Source organism: Trichomonas vaginalis, chromosome I (genome assembly GCF_026262505.1).
Source record: "Trichomonas vaginalis G3 chromosome I, whole genome shotgun sequence".
Taxonomy (NCBI): Eukaryota; Parabasalia; order Trichomonadida; family Trichomonadidae; genus Trichomonas; species Trichomonas vaginalis.
The window spans coordinates 25,888,018-25,915,565 of NC_067203.1; the positions used below are offsets into that span (position 1 = coordinate 25,888,018).

At 34.7% G+C, this 27,548-nt stretch overlaps 9 protein-coding genes and 9 pseudogenes across 18 annotated transcripts, besides 2 other annotated features; 7 read left to right on the plus strand and 11 right to left on the minus strand.

Moving 5' to 3' along the window:
- Nucleotides 1–116: 116 nt before the first annotated feature.
- TVAGG3_1050790 (leucine-rich repeats (6 copies)-containing protein) lies at nucleotides 117–2,909 on the minus strand (the record flags this gene model as incomplete). The annotated part of the gene is made up of 1 exon (XM_001324620.1): nucleotides 117–2,909. The coding sequence occupies one exon, from the start codon at nucleotides 2,907–2,909 to the stop codon at nucleotides 117–119; it is 2,793 nt and encodes a 930-aa protein (XP_001324655.1).
- A 168-nt stretch (nucleotides 2,910–3,077) lies between these two features.
- On the minus strand, nucleotides 3,078–4,226 carry TVAGG3_1050800 (leucine-rich repeats (6 copies)-containing protein; the record flags this gene model as incomplete). Its single annotated transcript, XM_001324621.1, has 1 exon — nucleotides 3,078–4,226. The coding sequence occupies one exon, from the start codon at nucleotides 4,224–4,226 to the stop codon at nucleotides 3,078–3,080; it is 1,149 nt and encodes a 382-aa protein (XP_001324656.1).
- Nucleotides 4,227–4,437: a mobile genetic element.
- A 1,956-nt stretch (nucleotides 4,438–6,393) lies between these two features.
- On the plus strand, nucleotides 6,394–6,756 carry TVAGG3_1050820 (uncharacterized protein; the record flags this gene model as incomplete). The annotated part of the gene is made up of 1 exon (XM_001324622.1): nucleotides 6,394–6,756. One exon carries the CDS (start codon nucleotides 6,394–6,396, stop codon nucleotides 6,754–6,756), a length of 363 nt encoding a protein of 120 aa, XP_001324657.1.
- Nucleotides 6,757–6,774: 18 nt separating this feature from the next.
- Nucleotides 6,775–7,017, plus strand: TVAGG3_1050830 (serine threonine-protein phosphatase family; the record flags this gene model as incomplete). The annotated part of the gene is made up of 1 exon (XM_001324623.1): nucleotides 6,775–7,017. The coding sequence occupies one exon, from the start codon at nucleotides 6,775–6,777 to the stop codon at nucleotides 7,015–7,017; it is 243 nt and encodes an 80-aa protein (XP_001324658.1).
- Nucleotides 7,018–7,021: 4 nt separating this feature from the next.
- Nucleotides 7,022–7,870, minus strand: TVAGG3_1050840 (uncharacterized protein; the record flags this gene model as incomplete). Its single annotated transcript, XM_001324624.1, has 1 exon — nucleotides 7,022–7,870. One exon carries the CDS (start codon nucleotides 7,868–7,870, stop codon nucleotides 7,022–7,024), a length of 849 nt encoding a protein of 282 aa, XP_001324659.1.
- Nucleotides 7,871–8,137: 267 nt separating this feature from the next.
- Nucleotides 8,138–25,343: a mobile genetic element.
- TVAGG3_1050860 (uncharacterized protein) lies at nucleotides 10,681–10,833 on the plus strand (the record flags this gene model as incomplete). The annotated part of the gene is made up of 1 exon (XM_051255740.1): nucleotides 10,681–10,833. The coding sequence occupies one exon, from the start codon at nucleotides 10,681–10,683 to the stop codon at nucleotides 10,831–10,833; it is 153 nt and encodes a 50-aa protein (XP_051081314.1).
- Nucleotides 11,606–12,371, plus strand: TVAGG3_1050870 (annotated as a pseudogene). The gene has a single exon. A coding segment is annotated over exon 1 (766 nt).
- TVAGG3_1050880 (uncharacterized protein) lies at nucleotides 14,836–15,420 on the minus strand (the record flags this gene model as incomplete). Its single annotated transcript, XM_051255741.1, has 1 exon — nucleotides 14,836–15,420. One exon carries the CDS (start codon nucleotides 15,418–15,420, stop codon nucleotides 14,836–14,838), a length of 585 nt encoding a protein of 194 aa, XP_051081315.1.
- On the plus strand, nucleotides 16,227–16,803 carry TVAGG3_1050890 (annotated as a pseudogene). The gene has a single exon. A coding segment is annotated over exon 1 (577 nt).
- Nucleotides 18,024–18,962, plus strand: TVAGG3_1050900 (organellar and viral DNA polymerase type B; the record flags this gene model as incomplete). The annotated part of the gene is made up of 1 exon (XM_001324627.1): nucleotides 18,024–18,962. The coding sequence occupies one exon, from the start codon at nucleotides 18,024–18,026 to the stop codon at nucleotides 18,960–18,962; it is 939 nt and encodes a 312-aa protein (XP_001324662.1).
- TVAGG3_1050910 lies at nucleotides 19,242–20,116 on the minus strand (annotated as a pseudogene). The gene has a single exon. A coding segment is annotated over exon 1 (875 nt).
- On the plus strand, nucleotides 20,153–20,602 carry TVAGG3_1050920 (annotated as a pseudogene). The gene has a single exon. A coding segment is annotated over exon 1 (450 nt).
- TVAGG3_1050930 lies at nucleotides 21,072–21,654 on the minus strand (annotated as a pseudogene). Its single transcript has one exon. A coding segment is annotated over exon 1 (583 nt).
- TVAGG3_1050940 (uncharacterized protein) lies at nucleotides 22,330–23,010 on the minus strand (the record flags this gene model as incomplete). The annotated part of the gene is made up of 1 exon (XM_051255742.1): nucleotides 22,330–23,010. The coding sequence occupies one exon, from the start codon at nucleotides 23,008–23,010 to the stop codon at nucleotides 22,330–22,332; it is 681 nt and encodes a 226-aa protein (XP_051081316.1).
- TVAGG3_1050950 lies at nucleotides 23,132–23,666 on the minus strand (annotated as a pseudogene). Its single transcript has one exon. A coding segment is annotated over exon 1 (535 nt).
- TVAGG3_1050960 lies at nucleotides 24,272–25,307 on the minus strand (annotated as a pseudogene). The gene has a single exon. A coding segment is annotated over exon 1 (1,036 nt).
- Nucleotides 25,344–25,796: 453 nt separating the features above from the next.
- TVAGG3_1050970 lies at nucleotides 25,797–26,232 on the minus strand (annotated as a pseudogene). Its single transcript has one exon. A coding segment is annotated over exon 1 (436 nt).
- A 177-nt stretch (nucleotides 26,233–26,409) lies between these two features.
- On the minus strand, nucleotides 26,410–27,546 carry TVAGG3_1050980 (annotated as a pseudogene). Its single transcript has one exon. A coding segment is annotated over exon 1 (1,137 nt).
- Between the last annotated feature and the right edge of the window lie 2 nt (nucleotides 27,547–27,548).

Genomic DNA, 27,548 nt, shown 5'->3' on the forward strand with positions numbered 1-27,548 from the left:
AACGATTCAACATCCAATGGACACTCCAATATATATGAATTATGCTAAAATACATTGAATTTAATAAAAAATACTTAAATTAAATCATTTTAAATAAAATAAAAAATAAGGATATCTTAAGTCTGAGCTAAAAGATATAAAAGCTCAAAATGATAATGAGAGAAATCTCGTTCATATAATAAAGTCATTTCAATTGCAATACAATAATCTTGTTTGAAAATCACTGGAACTGGAAGTAAAGTAATTCCTGAATAAGAATCATATATTTTATGATTTAATCCACTGACGTAAGCTTTTGGAATGGAATACCGTAAGGCTTGGAATAACTTAGTATAATTAGTACCTGTCACATTATTGATAATATATTTACCAGCAAAATTGTTAATGGTATTAAAATAATACAATGTATCATGATAATCAGTAATAATATACTTGATATTATTGCAATATTTAAATGCTTCATAATCAACTCTACAAAAATGCCCTAAATAAATAGACACCAAATTAGAACATCTAGAAAAACTTTCCGAATATAACTGGCAGCAATTTGGAAATCGAATACAACGTAAATTGATGCAATTATTAAATGCTCCACCACTGAATGTATTAAAAATAAACTCATTTTGTTCATCCATAGTAATATTTTGTAGTTTTGTACAATTATTAAAACAGTCATACGAGATTTTAACTTTTGCTGGAAGATGTATTTCAACCAAATCTTGATTGTTAAAGAATGCTTCATATTCCAAATTGCATGAGGCATTAATTTTTAGCGTTGTTAAGTTGCGGCAATTTTTAAATGCATACTGTCCAACTTTATATATATTCGAATGTATAATTATTCGATTAGGTATAGTGCAATTTTCAAAAGCTCCGGTGTCAATTAAAGTAACAGATTCAGGAATTTCAATCGATCTGAAAGTGCAATTTTTGAAACAATAATTCCTTATTACTGAAACTTTCTTTGGGATCTTCAAGTCAAAGTCAATTAAACTATTTTCAAAGCAATAACCTCCTGTTTCGTTATGATTACTTCCAAATTTAAAATGCTTCAAGTAATAGCAATTCGCAAATGTTCCAAAACCAATTTCAAAAACACTTTCAGGTAATTCAATAGAACTTATTTTTGTATTATAAAAAGCTCTTTCACCAATTGTTTGAAGTGTGTTTGGAAATTCAATCTCTTTAAGATTTTGACAATTTGAAAAAGTTCCTGTGTTAATTTTTTTAATATCATTTGCTATAATTAATTTCTCGATGTCCTTGCAGTTTTCAAAACAATAAACACCTCTCACAACTATTTGTGTTGTTAATGTAAAGATTCTTGATAAATGGCATGATCCAAAGCAATTGTCCATCAAATAAATTGTAGTTTCAGGAAGCCGAATCTCATTTTGAGTGTAACATTTATAAAATGCGTAAGCTCTAATACTACGAATTGACTCAGGCAACTGAATTGATATTAATTTACAATTTTCGAAACAATTATCTCTTATATCAACAACAGTTTGAGGAATCGTAAAAACACTAAAATTGAAAGAATTCTGGAAAAATGATATAGGTATGTACCTGTTTTTATTGAAAGTAAAATCTTTCAATGATATGCAATTTTTGAATACTCCTTCACCAAGATTTGTAACACTATCTGGTAAAATAAATTGAACAAATCTTGTGTTTTCAAATGCATCTTTATTAATAGAACTGAGAGTTGTTGGAAGATGAATCTCCTTAAGATTAATACAATTTGCATATTCACCTTCAAAAATTGTATTGATTCCTTCTTCAAAAGATACTTTCTTTAGATTGATCATTCCATCATATAAATGAAAACCTCTATTAGATTTCCAAATAAGTGGAATTGAAAGCTCTTCAATTAAATTGATACCACCTAATGAATATTTACCAAATGTATATTGTTTGTCGGTAAAATTATAAGATTTCAAATATGAACAATTGTAAAAGGCATAATCTCCAATTGAAAGCACTGAAGCTGGAATGTTAACTGTTTCTAATGAACTATTTCGAAAACATCCAAATTCAATTGTTTTCAAATTATTTGGTAAATTAATCGATTTAAGACTGACCGTGTTCTCAAAACAAAAATTCGGAAGTACTGTGATATTATCATTTAATACAATTTCTCTCAATAAATAGCAGTCTTTGAATGCTGAATATTCAATAGTAGTGCAGTTAATTGGGATATGAACTGATTCTAAACCGCAATTCAAAAATGCACGATTTTCAATAATTTGAAGAGTTTCTGGGAAAATTATTTGCCTCAGATTAGTACAGTATGCAAACTCTTGGCTGTAAATGATCTGATATCCTGATGGAAATGTAACTTTCTTTACGTTTGACATATTCGCAAAGCATTGATCACCTCTGATTGTAGAATTATGTGGAAATGAAATTTCTTCAACCAATTTACAATTAAAGAATGCGAAATCCCCGATCTCAGATAGATTCACAGGAAAGTTTAATGATGAATTGCAATATTTGCAATTATAAAATGCATTGGCTTCAATTGTTTGAAGAGATGCTGGAAGAGTGAGAGAAATTATTCTTGCATTTCTAAAACAATTCATTCCAATTTTTGTAATTTGTGAAGGAAGATTGACAACTGTGTAATTAAAAGAATCTTCAAAGCACGATTCTGGTAAAGAAGTGAATTTGCTTCCAAATGTAATTTCTTTTATAGCTGTACACCGCTGAAATGCACCCTTTTGGATCTCAACAACATTATCTGGTATATGAACTGAAATTATACCAGTATAAAACAGGGCCTCTGCTTCGATTACTTCCAAAGTTTCTGGGAAATTGATTTCTTGAAGATTTGTACAGAATTTAAACTCCTGATTATATAATGTAACTATTCCTGTATCAATAATAACCCTCTTCAAGTCTGACATACAATAAAATGGACAATTCTCTCTTCCTGTGTATGATACATATATGTGAATTTCTTCAATCTTACTCACTCCACTGAATACATTTATTCCAAATGAAATAGGAATATTTGGCAACTGTATATTCTTGAGAGACTCACAGTTAGTAAAAGAATTATTTCCAATTGATAATTAAGTTATTCCATCATGAAATATAACTTCTTCAATGGAGTTGCAAAAAAGAAATGCGCATTGTCCTATAGTCGTTACTTTATTATGAATTTGAATGGATTTGACACTTGTATTTAAAAAACCTTTTTCTTTAATCTCAATTAATGTTGTTGGAAGCTGAACTTCTCTCAGATTTGTCAAATTGGCAAATTCTTGAACGTTTATTGTTTCAACTCCATCAATCATTATAACTTTATTTAAGCTTTTCATTGCTTTAAAAGCGGATAAGCCTCTTTCATTGGCTGATATTCTTAATTCTTTTATTAATGTACAGTTATAAAAACAATATGATCCTATTTGATTAACACTTGTAGGAAGATTAATACTTTTCAAACAAGAGCAATTGGAAAAGACGGAATCTTCTAAAGTTACTAAATTTGGCGGTAATGTGATTTCAACAATCGAACTTGACCAAAAACAGTATTCCTTTATTATTGTAATTGACTTTGGAAGAACTATCTTTGTGAGACTAAATGTAAATATAAACATTCTATCATCTAACTCAGTGAAATCGTTATTAAAAGTAATAGATTTTAAATTTTCACAATGGGCGAATGCATAAGATCCTATCGTTGTTACACTTTTTGGTATGACAAAGGTTTCATAATTTGTTGCTGAGAATGCGCCAGCCCCAATTTCTTTTAATGTATCAGGGAGAACGAAGGTAGGATATTTACCACAACCAGCAAATGCAAAATGCCCAATTTTTGTAATTTTAGAATCTAAATTAAACGAAACAAGTTTTTGACAATTGTAAAATATATTGTCTGGTATAACTTGAAATGTTTTTGAAAAGTAAACTTCTCGTAAATTAAAACAATTCACAAATAAACCGGCTCCAATTTGAGAAATTTTATTTGAATTGCATGAAAAAGTTAATAAATTTGAGCAATACATAAAAATTTCTTCCCCAAGTTGCTCAATTTCAATAGATAATGTAATTTCTTCTATCGATAGGCACTCAACAAAACAACTCGAATCTAATTTTTTCAATTTATTAAAGAATTTTGGCGAGGTAATATTGGTTCTTGCAAATGCTTCAGGTCCTATTTCTTCTAATGCATCTGGGAAATTGATATGACGTAGAGCAGAGCATCCTCTAAGGGTCATTATTGATTTTGTAATTTAATCGTCGTCGTTATCGATTTTGTAATTTAATCGTTATCGTCTTTTTCTAAACGTGCATTTTTTGCTTTCGGAGCTATTGAACATACATTGGCCCTTACCAGCAATTGAAAACTATTTTTCATTATCAACAATTACATTACTCCGAGTTATTCATCAATCAATGAAAATCGATATATAGTCCATACTTCAATTTACAATATTGGCAAGTCCAATTTCACTTGGCATATTTAACTCATATAGAAAAACCAGTTGGAATCGGCAAAATTATCTTTAATTCCATACATAAGAAAAAAAAATTATAAAGTTCTTCAATAATAGCAAACTAATAGTTTAAATAGATTTACAAGTATCGCCCATCTACTTTTGATATAATTCACATATTAAATGTAGAAAACTTGTTTAAAATAAATATTTCAAAAGTTCGAAAACGATTTATGAAAAAATAACTTGATGACATTTACTAAATTTGCTCTGTATTAAAGTATCGATGATAGAAAGAGCATATTTTGTAAATATTTCAAAAATATTTAAAAGTCGGAGAAATTGTATTGTAATGTACTATAATTATGTTACAAATCCGATTCAATACTAATCCTTCGCTATTGAAGTTGTTTTGAGAAGGATATTCTCTAAATTCTTGATAAATCTTTAAAATCTAGAGTAATCGTTTTGTAAACTTAACAAAACTAAAATGTATACCAATAGATTGGCATTTTCTACGTTTTCAAAGTGAGAGAGTGTAAATTCTTTTTTTTATCCTATTAAGGTTTTTAAAAAAATTAATTAACTTAATTTATATGATCTGAAATATATGACAAGTTAATATGGAGAATTCTTTCAACCCAATTTCAATTTATTGAATTTTCTATTCGAATTCATGAAGATTTGAATTTTCTATTCGAAGTCTTTACGTTTATGTTTAACATTCAAATTTTCAGGTCAGGTATGAGGGGCTTCCAGGGGCTGCGCCCCTTCTAGCCCTAAGAATTTTGCCCAAGACCCAAGAGGAGGACCGAACCCCAGCCGACCAGCCGGTGACAAAACCAAAACCGTTGTTATTTACATCATATTAATGGTGTCACTTTTAAAAATGTCACTTTTTGTTTCACTTTTCACAAATTATATATGTTTTCATGTTTTGTCACTTTTCTGTCACTTTTCGGGTAAAAACATTTTTATTATTATATATAAATGAATTTTACAAAACCACCGTTACCGTTCTTTGGAAATAAGAGTAGATGTAAAGATATTATATTGAGAGAACTTAAGAAACTACCGAATGGTCTAACATTTGTAGATTTGTTCGGTGGAAGTTTCTATATATCCCATTTATGTCATACAATATTCCCAGACTCAAAGATTATATGCAATGACTTCGACAACTATATGGACCGTCTCAAACATATTCCAGACACAAACAATATATTGAAAGAGTTAAAAGAAAAGATACCTATAGGTAAGATGGAACGTATACCATTAGATAACAAAAATATTGTGAGAGAGGTTTTGAAAAAAGCAGAATATATAGACTGGAATAGTATATCTGCTAGACTATTATATAGTGGTGCTATAAGAGTTCATGACATTGAAACACTTATGTCAAAAGTTTTATATCTTAACTATACAAATGTTTTCAAAGAGGACATAGAAAAATATATTGAGGGTATAGAGTTTGTGAGATGTCATTGGACAGAGTTGTATGAAAAATATAAAGACAAGGAAAATGTTTTCTTTATAGTGGACCCGCCGTTCTATAACACATGGGATTTTCAATACCAAGTAGACTGGACTTTGAGAGACTCTTTAGAAACTTTAGACGTTATACATAACCATCCATGCTTTTACTTTACATCCGATAAAAGTGGTTTGGAAACCGTTATGAGATGGTTAGAGGACATAAACGACTATGAGTTTATATATGACAAGATAGAATATGAGAGAGGTCCTATAAACTGGAGAAAGTGTCATAACAAAGAAATTTTATTAGTAAGTAAATGTGGTTTGAAATAGGACTACTTGTTTTAGGTTTTTTCCATTGTGTCATTTATTTATTTGACGTGGCAGAAAAGTACAGAGAATATGAAGATGAACCAATGCCTGCAAATGTTCAGTATATGTACTCGTAAGAGATATTTTTATCTAATATTAAATGGACGCACAGAACTTAGCGAATGCACAGCAACCTGGACAACCAAACCCAGAGAATATTCCAAATGAAGTTAGAATACAAACTGCAATGGCAAACTATGGTCAAGTGCCAACAGATGTACAAATGCAAACTGCCATGTCAAATGACGCTGCGTTAGGTTTGCCACCATGGTATGCAAATATGAGATGGAAAGAGTTTTATACAAACCCTGAAGTGGGATATAAACAACTTTATGCAGATGACGCGAACACAGGAGTTGACCCAGAATATGTTTTCTACCAGAGGAGAAACAGAATGTATGAGCTCCAGTTAAAGAATGCTATGGAACTCAACAGGAAACGCAAAAGACTAGGCGGACATTAGATTTTTACATATAGTAAAATGGGTTTCTTCAGTAGTATTGGAAACTTCTTCAGAAGAGTTGGAAGAGGTATATGGAATGGCGTCAAAACCGTAGGAAAAGGAATTTGGAACGGTGTCAAAAATATTGGTAAAAGAGTAGGTCAGTTCGTTGGTATTATACCTAAAGACCCTGAACCAGAAGAACAAGCTCCTGTTATACAACAGCCTGAACCTGCACCACAGTCTAGTTGGCAACCAAATCCAACACCTCAACCGTATTAAAAAATTATATTTTTACCGTTCGATAGTAGTTGTATATGAAACTAAGTTCTAAGTAAAACGCATGGTATAATGGAATTATTCTTTTTCTTCCATCTGTAGTAAACCATACTTGAAAGTCTGAAATACTTCCACTCGGCGGTTCATATAACTTTGTAGGTTTTTCGTAAAAGTCATTTGCCAAGCATAAAAAAGAGTTTTGGGCGCCAGAAAATGAAGCATGAACAATAATAGCAGCTGGGTCGAAAACATTTTCATATGTTCCATTAGGGTTTTCGACTTCATAAAAGTCCGGGTGTACTGGATATGCTGCAGGCTGATTTAACATCCTCATAAATCTATACCATGCCAAGTTGTTATATTTTGTAGAAATATAAACGTTTTCTCCAAGGTCTTCTATTTTATTGATTTTAACAGTTGCATTTTTCCTGTCATAAATAATATCGAGATGGTATTCTCCTTCGTCAATGTTATACTGGTTTGCATATTCGATATAGATATCGTTTATTTTTTCTTGAAAAGCTTGAAGAGTTGTTTCTAAGTTTACAAGCAAACTAACTTGTAAAAGTTTTCCCTGTTCAAATTTCTCATACGTACGTTTTTCTTTGTTATAGTATCGAACTTCAAAACCGACCGTAAATGGGAAACCATGTATGGCTTCTGAAATGAACTTCATTCTACGAAAGCCAATAGCTTTTGTGACAGATGGGTCTCTTAGCCATCTTAATGGGTAGTCAAAACGATAGCCTTCATGCTTTACGGTCTCTGTCTCAAACTTTTGACCGACATTAGTAAAAAGTTCATCTAATGGTTTAGTTGTAGCAACTCTTGAATTTTCTTTTTCTATTGGAAGCATATTTTATCTATAATAAAAATGTCGAAAGATATTGCTTCCATGAGAGAAATACAACACAACCGACAACTCATTATGCAAGCTCTAAATAAGAACACAACAAACTTTTCAAACTATTCTAAGATATCTGAGTCATTGAAAGAAGGAAACTTAAAACTGACATTAAACCCAATGACAGATGAGTTTCTGTTTCAAGACAATAAGAACCATACTGTCTGTATAAATCCAACAAAAGGAACTTTAAACGAGAAACCTATAAATGAACTTCTTTTGAAAGCAGATGTTGACAACAAAGCTGACAAAGAATATGTAGACGATGCAATAGCAAAAGAAGAAGAAAGAGCTAACAATGCTTATGCAACAAAAGAACATACTCATCCTGAACTAGCAGACAAAACATATGTTGACAATAAAATGTCAAGTGAAGTGACAAGAGCTGAAAACGAATATTCTAAAAAGGCTCATATACATTATATTAACCAAATACCAAGTCTTAAGGAAACATTAGAGACAAAAGCAGATAAGACTCATACACATTCTATATCTGATATTACAAACTTACAAGAAACCTTAAACAGGAAAAGTGCCGTTGGACATACACATACTATTGCAAATATTACAAACTTACAAGAAACCTTAAACAGGAAAAGTGACGTTGGACATACACATACATCTTCTGAAATAACAGACTTAAACGTTAGCCTTGAAAAGAAAGCAGACAAGAACCATACACATGATTTCTTCACAACTGTTGCTATAGAAAGTATTGAAGGAACGGTTGAAGAAACTGGTGGGGATGCATTATATTGTAAACCTCCTAACTTTCCACAAGGTTTAACATCGGATGACGACATAACGACGATGGGAAACATTAGATGTAAAGATGTTTATGTCATGAAGGATGAACATAATATTAAATTCACTGCTCAAGATTTATATGACAAGAAAGCAGACAAAACAGAGCTTCAAACATTAAAGACAGAAATACTTCAAACATTATATCCTATAGGCTCTATTTATACGTCAATGAACTCTACCAGACCAGAAGTAGTACTTGGTTTTGGAACTTGGACTCAAATAGTCGACAGGTTTTTGTATTGTGCAAACTCTTCAAAGGAAACAGGTGGAAGTAAAACGATTTCAGGTGAAAATTTACCTGCACACAGTCACTACATAGATTTAAGTACATCTCAAGCAGGTTGGCATAAGCATAGATATTGGGATTGGTCAGCAATGACAAAAGGTAAAGGATATGATGTTAAAGACAACGTTAAGTTTGCTATAAATTGTTACTGGAGTAACACTGAGGGAGGAGGAAACCATACACATCGCGTTACAGGATATACGCAAACAACGGGACAAAGTAAAGAATACATGCCACCTTACATGACAGTTTACGCATGGTATAGAAATGCTTAGTCGTCATTTTCAACTTCTTTAGCATATTCGTCAGGAGTTGTCTTATATTTGTTAGGAACTGTCTTTGAAAGTATACCACCTTGAACTTTGACAAGTTTGAAACGAGGTCTGGCAATAGTAGTTTTATCTTCTGCTTGCAGTGTGTACATTTTGCCATGTTTGCCTAAAACTTCATAATATTCTCTTGTATACTTTCTTCTATTTTTACGAACACGAATGTGAGTACCTGTCGGGTTCCCATTGTTGTCATAGTCAATAGTATTTTCATATGGGTCGCGTTTAGGTATTTCTATTTTTACTTTGTCACCTTTCTGAAGTTTGAAGCCCGGCATTCTTTCTTGTTTGTCTCTTTTGACTAAATTATTAAATATATAGTCTTTCTCTAAGTCAGGGTTGTTTTTCATTTCTTCGGGGGAGTGGTTTCCCAAACCTTTTTGTTTACGGTTATTGTAAATATTTAAAACTTGTCTCATCTTTGCCATGGAGAAGTGTCTATATTTGTCGTCATATGACATTTCATTTGCTTCACCACCTTGTGGTTGGTTTAAGTCTCTTAACATTTTTATACAACCGTCAATGACACCAAGAGCAGAATGGTTTTGGTCGACAATGAAATATTGGTTTACATTTTTTGAACGCAGATAGTTTTTAATATCATCTGATTTGAAAGAACTTTCACAGTCAGATGTCAGTTTTGTTGGATGGTATTTGTCAACGAATATTGTCAAAGCAGTTTTCACATCTAAAATATTTTTGGACCATAATGGTATGGCTTCACAGTATCTTGTGTTTTGACCAACAAATATTAACCAGTATGGAGGTCCATCTTCTCTATACCTCGGAATGTTTTCCAAGATATCCATAAACCAAGCATTTGGTGTTGAACTAAAGATTTTTATCATGAGTGCTTTTTTTGTCGCTTTAGAAACATAGGGGTCCTTGTTTGGATTCGTCATTTTTTAACCCATAAGAAATGGGTTTATTTGGCGCATTAGCAGGAGTTGCATCCAGATTTTTGCCCGCAGTGGGAACAATAGCTAGAGGTGCATTTGGAATTGGAAAGAAGATTTTGAGTACATTAGGTATACTTAAAGAGAAAGCACAACCTATTATACAAACTGTACAGAAAGGTTAGGATGTAGCACGAGATGCAACAAATCTTATTCCAAATCCTGAAACAAGAGGAAAAGTTCAAGGATGGATGGACAATGTAGGAAGACAAGCAGGAAACTATTATAACAAAGCAAATGACTACTATAACCAAGCAGGACACTATATGGACCAAGGTGAAAGATTCTTTAACAGAGGATATAACCATGCACAACAATGGGTAAACAATAACCAACCGCAACCACCTCAAACGTGGGGAATGTAAAGTTTTTTACTGAGATGAAATGAACAATACAGCATTGAGACAAATGGGTTCAAGATGGATTTGTCGGCTTCCAGCAGTTACACCACGTGTTTGTCAAGTTCTTCCTATACCTCAGGAAGTTTTAGACCGACTTAAAAAACCTAAACAACCAGTTGAAAACAAACCAAACTAAAATTTTTTACTGAGATGAAATGACCGAAGAAGTTGAAACGGTAGATTTGACAAACAAAAAAAAGTTCAGAACCATTGTCAAAACCTGTCAAAGAACTTACAGATGAAGAGAAAAATTCAATAATAGAAAGTGCCAGGTCTGGAAATACAAACCCTAACTACAAAGTCACTTTTCATAAAAATGGAACGGCAAGTATCTCAAAAAAGAAACAGACTCTCACAAATAAAATATTGAAGTCTGAAGGAGCTTTCGAGACAACAGATGGAAAAGTTTACTTCACTGACCAACAGTTCATTATAGAACATCTCATTGACTTAGAGTCGAAATATTCTAAACTTTACAACAAACACAAAAAGTTGAAAGGAAAACAAAAACAAATGGCATATGATATTTATGAAGATGTTGACGACACAACTGTTCCTGCAAGTGAAGTAAAGTCAGAGGAACCGAAAAGTGACGAAAAACCGATAGAAGAAGAAAAACCAAAAACTGAAGATAAACCAAAACCAAAGTTTAGTTTCCAAACTAAACCAAGTCAACCTTCATTAGCTGGTATGGTTGGCGTCAAAGACTTATGGCAGCAGGCGGTTATGTAAAGTAAAAAAAAAATATTTTTTTATTTTTATAAAAATGCCCCCATATAGAATGGATAGAAAGTCTGCTAGAATAAAAGCAGAGTTGCAAGATATGGTTGGAGAGTTTCGAAGAATTTTAAATATAGGAAGGAAGACCCATAAAAGTCTATGACAAATTGTCTGGTCTTCGCTACGAAATGGATTTGGAAACAGCACGTGCAAATTATCCAAACAGACTAGAGAGGTTAGAAGAAGAACGTCTTATGGACATGCCTTTCGATGTTAGTGAACCTCAAGTTGAAGGACACGACGGCTTTGCCAGATTCTACTGGAAACATGACGAACAATTGCATCCTTTGAGAAGGAAAAAAGGTAGTGCAGAGGATGGTCATGCTCCCATGGAAAGAACAAGATATGCATATGAAAAGTATCGTGAAGTTAGAAGTCAAATTACATCTGGTCGAACCTTTACAGTAAACTTTGACGAAGGAAAGAACAAAGAAGGCTTCATGGGTGTACTTGCTGCAATTCAAGACGGAAATAAGAAAGGACACAATCTCAGATTGACCATAACAGATTTGGATGGTCACATTTACTATGCACATGGCAATGAACAAACAGCCGCAAAACTTCTTGACGCTTTCAAGACTACAAAGAGAGAACAAATGGTTGACTCCGACTCAGACATTTTGAATGCAATTGAAGGAATTGCAAGTGTCAAGTTCGAATGGTACCAACCTAACCCTCAAGCAGTCAGACAACATGCTGGATACTTCCCCTTCATAAATAAGTCTGACATTGACTTGACAAGGTATGGAATTTACAATTCAATTGAAACAATTGTCAATGAACCTTGTATTCTTACATGTCTCAGGAACTCTGGTCTTGTTACAGATGAGAAGATGAAGTATCTTGAGTCATGTGTGAAGACAAGGTACATTCTCAGAGGTCAATTGGCAAAAATTGCACCGTTGGCAAATGTCAATATCCGAGTCAACATACCTACAGCTAAAGGTTCTTCACATGACGACTATGTTGTTGAGTTCAATTTACCATGGTTGAAGATTGTAATTGTCCACAACCACTTCATGTTGAACGAAAGTCTTACAAACCCATTGTTCGGAAAAGGCAAGTGCAACATTGTCAGAGCTGTAAACATTCTTTTCGAGAAAGGTTTGTTGGAACCAATTCCAGATGACAAGCTGACAGAAACTTTTGTACCAAAAGACGAAACAAACTTTTCATTGTTAGCAAGACCAAAAGTTGTTCCAGACAAAGTTCTAGTACAAAAGAAGTACACAATTCCACAAGGAGTTGGATTGTTCGGATACCAACCTGAACCAGAAGAACTTCCAATGAGGTTGCAAGAACTTCAAGATGCTATAAACAAACTTCCATTGAGACATCCAATTGACGTCAAATTGTATTGGAGAGCATCTGAGTTAGGTCAGAAGGTTTTATATGAAACAGGTTGCTTCGACGATGTTTATGAGATAACAGGAGAAGTTTCTCAGAAGATAAGAGACTCACTTGAATTTCCACAAACTGGATCAATTGGTTGCGACAAGTTCGACTCAAACGAAAAGATATACTATGTCGACCTTAACGCTGCGTACATGAGGTTTGTCCAATATATTCCGACTGGAATTCCAAACGAAGATGGTGAGTTCCCGGGAAGGAACTATACAGTTGGAAAAGTCATACAACAACTGTATGATATTAGGAAAGCTTCAAACCCCAAACTTGCAATGACACTCAAATTGCTTATGAATTCGACATGGGATATTCCATTAAGAAACCTCAAGAGATGAAGAGTAAACATTATGAGAAGGTCGACAACTTTGTTGAAAGGTTTTCTCCTTTTGTTTTGAAGTACGAATTCACTCAAGGTCAAAGTGGCTTAGTAACCACATTAAAACCTATTGTCGAACATTGGTCTTACCCTCAGTTCGCAAAGGCAGTCCTTGACAACTACAACAAATTCTTCTCCGAAGTCAAATCCAAAGTTGTGGTTTACTATGAGAACATTGACGCACTCATGACGAACGAAGAAGGATACAACAAACTCATTGAAATGGGAATGGTCGGTGAAAAGATGGGCTGTTTTAAGCTAGATAAGGTATTTTCCGAAGTTCATGTCCTCTCCAAGCGTAAGTATTGGGGCATACTTGAAGACGGCACAGAAATAAAACATTGCATGAAATAAAAAATTTTTATATTCCTTCCTAGCTAATTTCCGTTTAATTTCATGGTCGCCCTCGGAGTCTTTGAATCGGACAGGTCGAGTTACACCATTCTTGGTCTCAAACTCATATATAACCTGTTTGTCTGTATTTTCGTCGACTATGGCACGAGACACGAACATTGACCAAACGGACAAAAAGTGTCATTTCGGATGGTCAAGCAGCCAATCGCATTCGAGCACTTCGAAGAAGCCTTACGTTCCAAGGGAGAGGGTGTCTGGTGCAAGGCAGAGGTCATGAAACTCTACGAGCAGTACATCCTCAATGCCTGGGAGGACAAATCGTCCTTGAATTGGCAATTCTACCAACTCCTCTGGGACGACCTCCTACGCAACTGGGATAACGAAAGAGCCCAATTCAAAGGTCGGGAACTAATTTTGCAAATTACCCTTAATTTAACATACTTATCCAAATAAACACCTAAATTTACTTGGGGTTTCCCCCTAAAATAAAATTTTTTTACTCTTAGAACCACTCGAGGTTCTCCTTACGGTTGTTGAGCTTGTCACCGTCAATGTGTCTGACCTTCGTCTTCTTGCCTGGATTTGGAACCCATTGAATTGCGACAAGCTTGCCCATGGAAATTGAACCGCGATTCCGAAGGTTAAGGTTCAAGTGTCCCAAGTTGTTGAGGACTGGGGTAAGAACCTTGCCGTCTCCCTGTTGCGGATTTGTATGGGTAGGGTTGGGAAATTTCGTAAGTGTCATCGGCAACAAGGGTTGCCCAAACTTCCTCTTCTTCGTGTTTCTCTTCTTCCTCTTCTTCCTCTTCTTCCTCTTCTTTGATAATACCTTCGGCAATTCTGTGTTCACGAATTACGGTGTTGGAGGTTCTGTCCTTTCCGAGTACCTTCCAGATGGCATCTATCTCTTCGAAGAAACGGTAGATGAGTCGGGCAAGGTTTTGGTTCTCTATGTTGTATTGGCGCAAGGTTTCCGCGAAATCGTTCAGGACTTTCTTATTGGAAGCTTGGTTCGTGAGGACTTCGACTTTGAGATTGGTTATCTCTTCCATAAGACTACTTTGGAGAGTCTGAATGGTGTTTGACAGATGAGCGTTCAATTGGGCAATTTGAATTTGAACTGGGCGCTTGTCTGGCAACCTTGAAAGGACATCTGCCATTGAGTTTGGCTTCGGTGCTTGTTCGGACATCGAAAAATGAAGTGGTTTGAGAATGACGGTTTTACTTCAAAAAGCTTGTTATGACAGTTATGTCATACAACAAGTTTAAAATAATATCTTGTTCTTCTTCTGAAAGTTTGTTGTCTCTTCCGATAAAAGTTTGGAACATGAGAACCAAAAAACGTTTTTTGAGATTGTGGAAGAGTTCAGGCAAACGTTCATATTCCGGATATGTTGGGAGCAGTTCGAAACATCTGAGCTGACTTTCGGACAAAATTGGGACAATGTCAACAAATTCATCTTTGGTCGGACTGCTTGAAGGTAAGTCCCTTACATGTAAGTAGCTCTGGTAAAGTCTTCTCATTTCTGCTAACTTTTGGAGTATAGCTTCGTAGTTTAGAAGTTTTAATTTTAATTGTCTTATTCCACTCTTGACATCTAAACGGTAACTATCCATGAGGTCAAGAGTAGCTTTGGTAGCTTTAAGTGGAGCTATCTGTTCCTTGACTTGTGCAATTTTGGTTGCAATTGTGGTTTGAGCTCCTTCAAGTTCGCCGTCTATGTCGTTCTCAACACCTTCAACCATAGCTTGAAACTCTTCATCGGTCCATTGAGTTTGGTGTGGGACGAATTTAACTTGCTTCATTCAAAAAATGAAAAAAATGTTTTTACTCTAAACGTTAAGGTTTACTGAACTGGTTGGATGTCGCCTTCACAGGTTATGTAGAATGGTTGACCAGAGAAGTGAAGGAGACCCTTGAGAATTTGGTTCATTCTTGGGAAAGGGTTCTCCTTGTTTGGAAGTAGTATCCAAGGACGCTTGGCAAAGAACTTGAGAAGAGCTTCTTTCTTTGCTTGCTTTATGCCATCGTAGGCTGTCCCGTCTGGTATTTGAATTGGAATTCCAGTCGAAGTCTCGAGATTCAAGGCAGCCCTTCCCGTTATCCAACCGTTAACAAGCTTGCCTTTTACATTCTGCCTGAGGAAGTCTTTAACAAGCTCGTTAATTTCAATTAGGTAAATTGCCTCGTCGGTAGGTTCGACCTCGACCATTGCTACTGTCAGAAAAAGTACTGCTACTGTCAGAAAAAGTACTGCTACTGTCAGTAAAAGTACTTTTACTGTCAGTAGAAGTACTGCTACTGTCAGTAAAAGTACTGCTACCGTCAGTAAAAAGGAAAATTTGAGAGGGTTTTCGACGATAAAGTACTGCTACTGTCAGTAAAAGTACTGCTACTGTCAGTAAAAGTACTGCTACTGTCAGTAAAAGTACTTCTACTGTCAGAAAAAGTACTGCTACTGTCAGTAAAAGTACTGCTACTGTCAGTAAAAGTACTTCTACTGTCAGAAAAAGTACTTCTACTGTCAGTAAAAGTACTGCTACTGTCAGTAGAAGTACTGCTAGTAGCAGAGATTTTTATCGTTGTGGTCCGACGGTTAAGCCACAAACGAATGTCCGACGTCCCACCAACCGAGCCCATTCCCAAGCCAGAAGAACCTAAAGCACCAGCCCCTGCACCTCAGTTCCAGCAAGTCCCTCCACCAAATTACTACCAATTTCCACCTCAAGGTTACTACCAATTTCCACTACAAGGCTTCCCGAACTACCCTCCTCAGCCTATGCCTTACTTCCCCAACCCTTGGATGTTCCAGCAAGCTCCACCCCAGCAATTCCAATCTCAATCCAAATCGAAGAGAGACCAAGAGTTCGAAGAAGGTCTGAACCGTTTACGCAAAGATTATGCCACAGCCCCTATGGAAGACGACAGGCTTTCAGTCTCTTCCCTCAAATCGACCGATTCGACTCGTACCACAGATTCGGTTCGTGACCGTGAGACTACCTCAAGCAGTCTGAGAGACTCTTCATCCTACAATCATTTACAGTTGGAGCTCTCAGAACATGCGCAATTACGAAGGTCAGACACCAGCTGGAGACCGCAAAACAGACGTACTCGCAAGAGCCGTCCAACTGGTCAAGACAAAGACCGAGATAGTCGACTTCATTCTTGCAGCTTGCCCATACAAGTAAAAAAATAAACAATTACGAGTTAAACTTTTTATTCTTTCTTTTCTGAGTTGTTTAGAGCTGGTTTCTCTTGTAGGAACCTTTCGTACTCTTCCATGGTCATGTAATTGCGAATTTGGTACGCAATTCCAGGTTCGTTGTTTTTGAACCTTATGTATGTAAACGCTTCCATCCTCTCAGGGAAGTAAGCTGCTAACATCTGACCAAGTTTTCTCGGTGACTCGGAGCTCATAAAAATGTCACTTTTTAAACGTTAAGTTTTAGTCTTATTTTACCCTTTGTTTACCCTTTGTTTGTCAAGGTAGTATTGGAGTGCAATTTCTCCAAATTCTCTGTGTCGGAGTTCTTCAGCATTTTCCAAGGTGTACTTGGAGAACTCAAAGAAGTTGTCAAGAAGATACTGCCATCTGCTCTTCTGAGTTCGTCGTATTTTGGAAGTGTTGCACCTTCGAGTCTTCGGACATGAAAAAATGACACTTTTTCTATTAAACCGTTTTGGCATTTCTCATGAGTGACTATAGTTCTGCCGAACCATTGGAAGAGAAGAAGTACCCTTGCTGGCAAAAGACAAAAATAGTTGCCTTAGTTGTCATTGCAATTGTACTCGTAATTGAATTCATTGTACTTCTCTTCACGTACATAAAACTCAGCAATGGTATTTGCTTTAAGAAGCTACCATCTTACTAAGACTAAACACTTAGATTTTTCAAGCTTGACTTTTTACAATTTGAATTTTGTTGCTGAATTCAGTAAAAATAATGTTTAGGTGAAGAGGTGAGATCTCACCCGTTTTTTCACCTGTTTTCTCACCCTCGTGAATTTTCATGAATTTCCTTAAGATAGAAAAAATAAAGTTAGTTTTATTTTATTTATTTTTTTTATTTTGTATGTAAGATATGATTTCAGGGATTTTTTTGACGAAGTGCAAACCTTCACTTCGTCAAAAATAACAGTTATATAATGAAAAAGTGAAAGTTATTCTTCATTTTTTTGTATAAAAGATATGATTTCAGGGATTTTTTTGACGAAGTGTTAATCTTCACTTCGTCAAAAATAACAGTTATATAATGAAAAAGTGTCATTTTTTTGTATTTGACGAGAATGTCGGGTAGATGGTTAGATCTAACCTCATTTCTACCCTCTTGAATTTTCATGAATTTCCTTAAGATAGAAAAAATAAAGTTAGTTTTATTTTATTTATTTTTTTATTTTGTATAAAAGATATGATTTCAACAATCGGCACAACAACAATTCAAACAACAGCACCAAACTCGTTAGTCATGAATCCAACGTCTATGTTAGTAGAGATGAAAAACTTCATTCCTTCTTCATATACTTTTGAAACAAAAATCCAGAAGATAAAGCAAGAACTTTTAACAAGTAATTTAGACTGTAGTGCGAAAGATGAAACAAATGAACAGTATCTTTATGAAATGCAGGACATTATTGACCATTTGCCTAAACTACCTGAAATCCAACAACAAAAACTCACTATTCCTGAATTTGACGAAATTGAAGTCAAACCAACTGACTCAGTAGAAATAAAGAAGTTCATACGAAAGGTAAATTATGAATTCCTTGGTTTTCATTGCAACCATAAGGTTATGGACAAAGATTGCGACATGGTATATAAGAATGTTTCTGACATATATAAATCTGAAGAATTTAAGACCTACGACAACTTTGTTTCGTTAGTTGCAGAATGTGTATGGCAGATAAGAGATAAAGATAGAAGAGGTAAGGTATGGAATGAACAGATAAAACCAGCAGCTTTTGAGTTAAAGAAAACCATTGACGCCTTAGTTGTTTTAGCAGGTAAGGTTTCAGAATATAACGCAAAAATGAACCCGCAATGTTCTAAATGTAAAGCAGCAATGAGGAAATATAACTACTCCGTCAAAGAGATAGAACGTATGCGAAACGACTATGCAGACTTAAAGAAAGAAGCAGAAAAGCCAGCAGAAGATAAAATGAACATGTTAGAATTTCTGAACAAAAACTATCCAACAGCAGAAGATTTCCTTCTATCTGACGTCAAGAAGAAGTATAAAGAAACTTTCGGCATTGTTAAAACATTCGATGTACTAAAAGAAGAAATAGAAGCTACAAAACTGTTTAGGATTTCAAATATACATCGTACAATTCATGTAAAACGCTTATAAAATAACTGGGGTGAAAAATTAGGTGAAAAAACAGGTGAGATCTCACCACTTCACCTAAAATATATTTTTATTGAATTCAGCAACAAAAATCATGAATTTCCTCATATGCTTGCTTCCCTCGGAAAACCGAGAGAAGAGATTCCGTATGAAAACAGTGAAGAACAGCGAGTAGGGAAAAAACCCCAGTCGCCAAAACTCTATGAAAACAGTGAAGCACAGCGAGACAGACTTTTTTCGGGGTCGCCTTCAAACAAGCAGAGTAAATGAACTCTTTATTTTTCAAGCTTGACTTTTTACAATTTGAACTTTGTTTGCGTAGATATGAATTCTGAAAGAAGTATGAGGGTCTTGTATGACTTTGTACTTCTCCCATAGTTCATGTCTGTCAAACTTACCTGCCATGGACTCTTTCATAAGTTCCATGAAATCGTCTTCGGACAATCCGGGGAAAAGTATAATGTCAGTAAGTATTCTTTTAACATCCTTACTTAAACTCTTTGCTGTCTGTACACATATTACGACTGAGATGTTAAAGTGTCTGAGCTTCTTAAGAATTCGACACATATCTTGTTCTCTGTTCTTTAACAAAGGATGAGAGGCGAAATCATCTAAGATAAGAAGACATCTATGAGGGTAAGTCTTCCAATCGTAAGATTGCAATTTCTTCGAAATGTATTCTATCTCTTTCTGTTTGTTTCTGAAGTGTTTCTTCTCTAATATTCTCTGCATTTCCTCATTTGGGTCTTTAAACTTAGAATTTATATACTCATTTATAGCATTATACTTCAAAACTCTTCTTTGGTACTTCTTTATCCAATCTAACAACTCAGTATCCTTTATACATACTAACTTAGACTTCTTTATAATATCTTTGAACGAATTGACGGTTTGGTCAAATTGACCAGAAGTACTACAAATAACAACTAACTCATAGAATGGGTTCTTCTCATCTAGTTCTTGTTGTTGTGCAGCCATTTTAAGATAAGTGAAAGTCTTACCGACCCAGGTGGTGCAATTAGACCTGTTATACCATTCTGAGCAAATAAGAACTTGTCATGTATAGGCTTTATCTGAGCATTTTCTAACTTCCTCTTGTTCTTGTTTAAAACATTCTCAAATTTCTTGTCAATGTCAGCAAACTTTTTTTCTAACATATTTTTAGAAAAATTAAAATTTTTATCTTTTAGAAAATGTCTAGCGATTTCGCTATCTATATTCGAGACAAGCTTTTCGACAGCAAAACATCTGTCGACCATAAAATCTTACATAGTGTAAACAAGAAAGGTGAATTTGTTCTAAAGTTCTGTTTCTGGGAATATGACAAGAACCATAAAACATTAGCAGAGAAGTCTTAAAATTTGTCAATGACAGACTTGTTGACAGAGATGACGCCTCTTGGAGAGATGAAGTCCAACAAAACTTCTTAGAATGCAAAGAAGACACATGCGCTGTTCTTGAAGATGAAATAGAAAACAGAATAGAAGAGCTATTAAAGGACAAAGAACTTTTACATAAATATGGTTGCGCCAAATTTGACATAACTCCACCAGAAAAGAAGAAGAAAGAAAAAGAAAGAAAAAGAAGAAGAGAAGAAAGAACCTGAACCAGAGCCAGTTCCAGAAAAGAAATTTGACATGTAAAAATAAAATTTTATTTTTAGAACATTTCTGGGTCAATGTCAATGTTCTCTTCCTCTTTAGGAGCAAACACTGGCTTAGACTCTAAAATCTTTTTACCTAATTTACCTTGAACTTCTTCAACTCTTAGACTCATAATATTCATAGTCGTCTGCTTTCTTTGGTTCATAAGGTATAACAAGTTTGTATGCTTTGCCTTCTTTAAGGTTTGAGAACCTTCTGTCAAAACTTTCTTTGACTGTTAACAAACCTTCTATGTCTAAGTCTTCAAATTTCGCACCATTTTTAGTCACAATAGCAAACTTAACTGGTTCGATGTTCCAAACTTTGCTGAATGAAGACTTTTCAAAATGGTAGAAGTAAACATTCAAATATGTGAATGGTCTAGTTCTTCTTTAAGTCCTGTCATGTACTTATTTACTGAGATGAATTTTCATCTTTTCTATCGGATAAAAAAATATTTTTTTAAAATTTACTCAGAAAAATTTTTCTTTGTATATACACCATTCTGAACATCTAAAAGACTTTTGACATTTGCCAAGAATGTTCGTTTAGAAGCTGTCATATAACCATATTCTTGACAATATTGTTTATACGAATCGTACAATGACCTTTCATCTAAACACAAAGTCAGTTTCATCTATGAACAGTTCATATACACTCTTGTTTGCTTCTAACAATGTTTGTCTCTCTTCGGTATGTGGAATTTGTCTTGGATTGAACTTAGAAATATCTAATGTCATGAAATATGAGAACAAGTGGTTGTAAAAGTCAGATGTCAAAGTTTCTGCTAAGTCGTCAAAATATTCTGTATCTTGCATATGAGAATCTGACGTTCTGACAACTACATATCTTCTGTCAGAACTTTCTAACTTCATCGGAACAGCATTGTTTGAAACCATAATGAAGTTTGCAACATTTTCACAAACTCTTTGGTCTTTATACTTTCTTTCAACAACTCCAACTTTGTCTGTTATAAGACTCTTCAAAGCATCTGAGTTCAAAACTTTTGTTGTATCTATACTTTGAAGTTCATTGCAAACTATAAGTTTCATATTCTCATTGAGAGTTAAATTTACCGCAGATGTTTTCTAAGTTTGTCATATTAGGGTTCGAATAACCTTCTAATAGTTTGCATAAGATATCTGTAAAGAAGTATTCTTACCTGTTCCTTGTTTTCCAATTATAATGAGAGCAGTTTCATTTTTAGCACTTGGATGTTGTAAGATGTTTGCAAACCAACATAAGATATACTCATAAACCTTTTCGTTTCCATTGCATATAATTTCTTTGACATGGTCTAACCAAGCTTCTATAATATTTTCTTTCCATTCTACTTGTTCGTATTTATATCCAGTGAAGATAGAATAGAAGTTTGGAGAAGGTGTATAGAACTTTATACCTCGAACTGAAAAATCTTCTAACTTTGACAATAAGATATCCCAAGCATCTAACATCTTCATTCCAACTTGTACAACTTTTATTTTCTTAAGTTTCTGTCTACATTCTTGTTCTGAAACTATTGTTGCTCTTGGTTTGTTAAAGACAACATCCCATTCTTTCAACATAACATTCTGGGGCAGAGTCAACATAAATGACTAAACGTTTCAAATTCTCGACTGCTTTGTTATAGTCTCTAAATGGACACATATTTCTGAATGCTTGGAAGTCATAAAAATCTGAAACATCTATTCTGTACATTTTTATAAAAATAAAAAAATAATATTTTTTTATTCTTGACTTTGTTGTTCCATTTGTTGCATTTGTTGTTCTTGAGCTATTTGTTGTTGAAGTTGTTCTTGTAATACAATACTTTCACCAGTTGCATCTTCCAATTCGAAACTTTCTGCCGTCATTGACAAATACATAGGACATAAAAGTTTTACAGGAACAAAGTTTGCGTCAACTAATGTCAACGTTATACTTGCCAAAGTGTTTGAGTTCACTAAGGTTGAAAATTCTGCATTCGAATGAACAATAGGCAAACCAGCAGAGAAAGTATTGTTTATACGCATAAGTATCTTTTGGTCATAATAGTTTCTGTCGACATTCGAATAACACTTTGAACCTAAGTTTGAAACAATATATAAGATTGGTGTGCTTAATGTCAATGGAATAGACATTCCTTGTATGACACCTTTTCCTGTTATAGGAAACTGTTGGTAGTAAAAACCAGAAATAAGTTTTGTATTATAGCTCATATCGTTTATAGTAAACTCAGTCGGACATCCAAACATAATGAAACCTGCTCTAGTTGCAGCACATGTTACACCCGTCCTTAAAGTATTAAATAAGTCAACAAAACCTGTTGGTGGTATATCTGAGTAAGTATCTTCAAAGGAGTATTTTTTACCATTCACAACAATAAAGTCTTCTGGTGTCAAAAGAGCAAAACAGGCTTTAGTCGTCATTGTGTTTAAGGTTAGTTTACAATATCGTCCTTGAGGACTTTGTAAGTTTGTTGTTATAGAATTATATGACTCAGGGTTTTTAGTCGTAATAGTATAAACCATTATGTCTTCTGCCATTTACTTAGCAAATAAATTTTAATGAAATGTTGTGGTCGTCAAATATTTTTATAACGTCTGGGAAACTATATTTTAAGTTCAACGTTTCACCTCCTTTCATAACGTATATCTTGTCAATGACATTATATGAAACACCACAGCAACTAATGTCGGGTTCTATTTCTTTGATGTTTATATCGTCTGCCTCTGTCAAAAGTTTCAATAGTTCTTTCAAAACTTCATGAGGTGCAATGACATATGAGTTTCACTTTTACAGGGTTGTGTTCGACCAAGTTTAACATTATACTTAAAGCTTGACAAATCTTCTCCTGAGTTTGAAGTTTGTCTTTCAGTTGTTGGTAGTCGTTTCGAATATCTGCAACAGAACTTAAGTCTCTGCTAACTTCAGGATATGTTGGTTCTTTTACAGGAACAATTGTTATACCATCTTCGTCTTCGTATGGTTTCCCCACTTCAACATCTCTGTCTTTGACATTGACAATAACACTTTGACTGTTTGTTTGAGTTGGTGAATTTAACTTCACATCTGCCACCGCCATTAAACCTTTTGAAACACTTACGCTTCTATTTTCGGAAATGACATTTTACTTAGAATAAAAAGATGGACGTATTCGGATATCTCTTCGAATTGAAGCAGAACAAAGTTTACACACACAAACAATACAAATACATTGACAGAATAGTTCTTTACACAAACAATGGAAAATGTTATAGAATAGCAGTTTTGCTGAACCTAAATATTTTCATAAAGCAAAGAAAGTTGGTATAACCGAGATGGTGAAAGTTCTTGACGTTGACAAAAATATAACTTCAAAACTGACCGATATTACTAAAGGAAAGTTTATAATACAATATTATGTCAAAACTGGCCGTACTGTCAATATTTGACGGAGAGAAGTCAGTTCAAGAACAACTTACTGACCTGCTGCCAAAATCTGCTCGATGGAAGCTGTCGTTATGCCAATCTGAGGAGCCCCAGCAGGTTTCATCGAACGAATCTTCAAAAGAGCATCTTCCGTGAAAAGTGCTATTGGTTTTGTAAACTTCTTTGCTCTCAGTTCATCTGGACCGTCTCTGTCACCAGTATATTGTATTTGAACTGTACCAACAGTTGAAATACCACCCATAAAGTCTTCTGAGTCAGCAAATGGAATGCCAAGCCAAAAGTTTGAACGGTCTCCATTTGTATATTGAGTTTTTTGACCTCCTGTATGAGTCCATACTTTCACATATGGCATAATAGAACTTTGCATTTCAGGGTTTATGGTTGTTGTGAAGTTGTTGTTAAAGTTCATAGCATCTAATGTCAAGTTGTATGACCTCATATCCTCAACTGTAGAATATTCTTCTCTTGGATAATATTTGCCATCTATGTTTATATGATATTTAATACCAGGGTTGTAGAAACAAGAATAGTCATTTATAGTTCGTCTGAACAGTACAAACATAGTATCTGCATGTTTCATTGCAGTTGTTAAAGCAATATCTGTTCTTGCACCTGGGTCAGCACTTTGGTTTCCAACTTCACCTGCAAAGTCTTTGACAGATATTTGGTGTATAGGGAACATAAGTGGAACTGCAATATATTTGGCAGCTAAAGCATTTGAAATATCTGGGTCCAACATATAAACTGCAAGTCTGCTTTCTATTCTCTTGCATTCAAACTGTTCGCATGTAAACTTAACTGGGTCCCAAGCAGTTCCAGCAGCATTGAAATAATAGTTTACTTCAGTGTTGAGGTTTGAGAAACCAAAGTCTAAGTCAACTTTGTCTTTGCAAAAGTCGGCGAATGACGTTTTATTTGTTCCCTTTACGTCTGTAAGAGTGAATGGGTCTTGTGTTGGTGCAATGACTAAGTTATTTTTGCTTGGAGTAAGTTCAATAGAAATTTTTCCTGCCCAGTTTGGCAAGTATCTTAAAAACCTGAAGATGAGGAAAGATGACAAAGGAACTCTAAGTTTCAGTTTTACTTTAGTGGCAGCATTTCCATCTGAACCAGAAAGGTTAACATAAACTCCTGGAACGTTAGGGTCAAGTCTTCTTATTTTCTCAATAGTTGCATACTGGTCTGTTTGTTCTCTAGCTTGTGGTTGTACTGAGTTTCTCAAAGCGAACCATTCATAGTTTGCCCATGTTACTGTTTGAACTAAGTCAGAGTTAGAATATATCTTATATCCCATGAAAACTTCTGGAGCATATTGGTATCCGACATAGAAAATTCCATTGCAACCTTTCTTGTCAGACAACTTGGCAGAAGGTTTTATTTCAATGTCTTGTTCCACGTATAAGAATGAGTTGTCAATAGAAATAATATGAAACCTGTCGCAAGCAATATCTACTGTTGTTGAAGAACCTTCTCCAAACTCACCTACGTTTCCATAAGAAACAGCAGTTGTATATTCGTAAGTTCCAGGAACTATTTCTGACCTTCTAATGGCATTGTCGCATTCGTTATACATTCGGAAACATTTCCGTTCATGGCATCCAAAACTGTTGGCGTAATATTCTGAGCGGCGTACATTTCATATGGGTAAAAATATAGAATAGTTGGATTTATATGTCATAATTGTTTCGTACCAAGCTTTACTTTCTTCCTGACTGAGTTTTTAACTCTTCTTTTTCCTTCATTGCCACTACTTTCACTAGATGAAGTTACTTCTTCACTACTTTCACTTTGTTCTACTCTTCTTCTTTGGTGTCGCTTTTGGTAACTTGCCCTCTGCTTCAAGTTGTTGCATCTTTGCCTCATGTTCACCTAGTATGTTGTAAATTTCCCATGTCCTTTTTGCCTTTGGGCTCTGGTCGCCCATCTCAGGTAACCTATATCCTAGAAAGATTTTGTCATAGTTTGTATTTGAGTCTTCGCGTATTGTTTGCATGACTCTTTCCTGAGTTTCCGGTTCAAGCTCTTCAAACAGAGCTTGTCCATATGGAATAAGCTCGTTTCCAAATATATGTTTTTGTAGCCATTCTGGTTTTCTTTCCATGTTACCAATAATATCTTTTGTGAATGGGAAAGCTTTTACCCAATGTTTCAGTCTTGCGTCATTTATTTCTGTAGTTGGTTTTTATTTTGTCAAGGAACATGTTTTTCAATACTAACATTTCATTTGGTACTGTCCATTTGAGTTTTCTTAAATATTCATCCATTCTCGATTCATTGTCTGCAAAGTAAGTTTTTATGACATTTTGCAAACTTTCGTTTGCAAGGTCATGTACAATAGGTTCTCTTCCTTCTCTCTCCCTAACTTTCTTTCTAAACTCTTCACCAAATATACCATCTCTATGGTTCTGTGTAGTTCTTTGAGATAAATGTTCTAGAACGTCAGGTGTTATATTTCCATCAGCCATGTTCATTTCATACTGGTCCAAAATATCTGCATGTTTCATATCTTTCAATGGCATTAAAGCCGCGCTGAAAATACCAGCTATATCTGGTTCACCATTCACTTCCATTGCATCTACAACTTCTTGGAATTGAGGTTGTAAGTTTATGAACCACCTATCCGGATTAGCTTTATGACCCCATCTCATTGTAGTTCCATAGTCTGCAGAAACAAAAGTAGGTTTGTTTCCATATTGGTTAGGTTCTGAATGAACTTTAAACAATGTTTCATTTCTATATGTTTTGTTGAAATTTAACCTTTTATTTTCACCGAGTTCAGCCAAAGATTGAACGTTATATGGTCGTAAGTAAAAAGGATTATTGTATTTGCGTACATTTTCTTTCAGTTCTTCCATTCTATGCTGAATATTTTCATCTGATGTTGGAGTCTTTTGTATGTCGGCGAACATTTTTCGATATTCTTCTACTATGTCAGCCGAATTTTTCTTAGACTCTTGGAAAGATTCCATATTCTCCGCATACTCTTGTTGAGGGTCAAGATTTTTCGGCTGTTCCAAATCTTCATCTAGTTCTGTGAAGTTAGTTTCCAAAGGAGGGACTTGTTCGTTTCCTTCAGGCTCTTCTAGCTCTTGTTGCTGAACTATTTCTTCCATGTCTGGTTGTATCTGAACTTCTTCCTGTGGAGTTTCTTGTACCTCATCTGGTGGCATTTCATATATTCCGAGACCGTTTTTAAAAAGTTCCCTATCTAAGTCATCCGGACTCATAAACCTTTCTTCTTTCGTTCCGTCTCTATTTTTTACGCGTTTCATGAAGAGAGTTGAATTATCATTTAGCTCTGACATCAAATATCTCGGAGTAAATTCATTCATGTCATTTGGATGATATGCTATTAAATCATATCCCTTAGCGAGCTTGTATTTTCCAGGTTTGAAATTATATCCCATTTGGTGCTGAGCCATAAAGCTAAATAGGTTCGGGTCAGTATTTCCTTCCTTGAACTTTCTAATAGCTTCTTTATATCTGTCACTAAAGTCAAGAGTATCTGGGTAACCATAATCTTCCTTAAGCATTT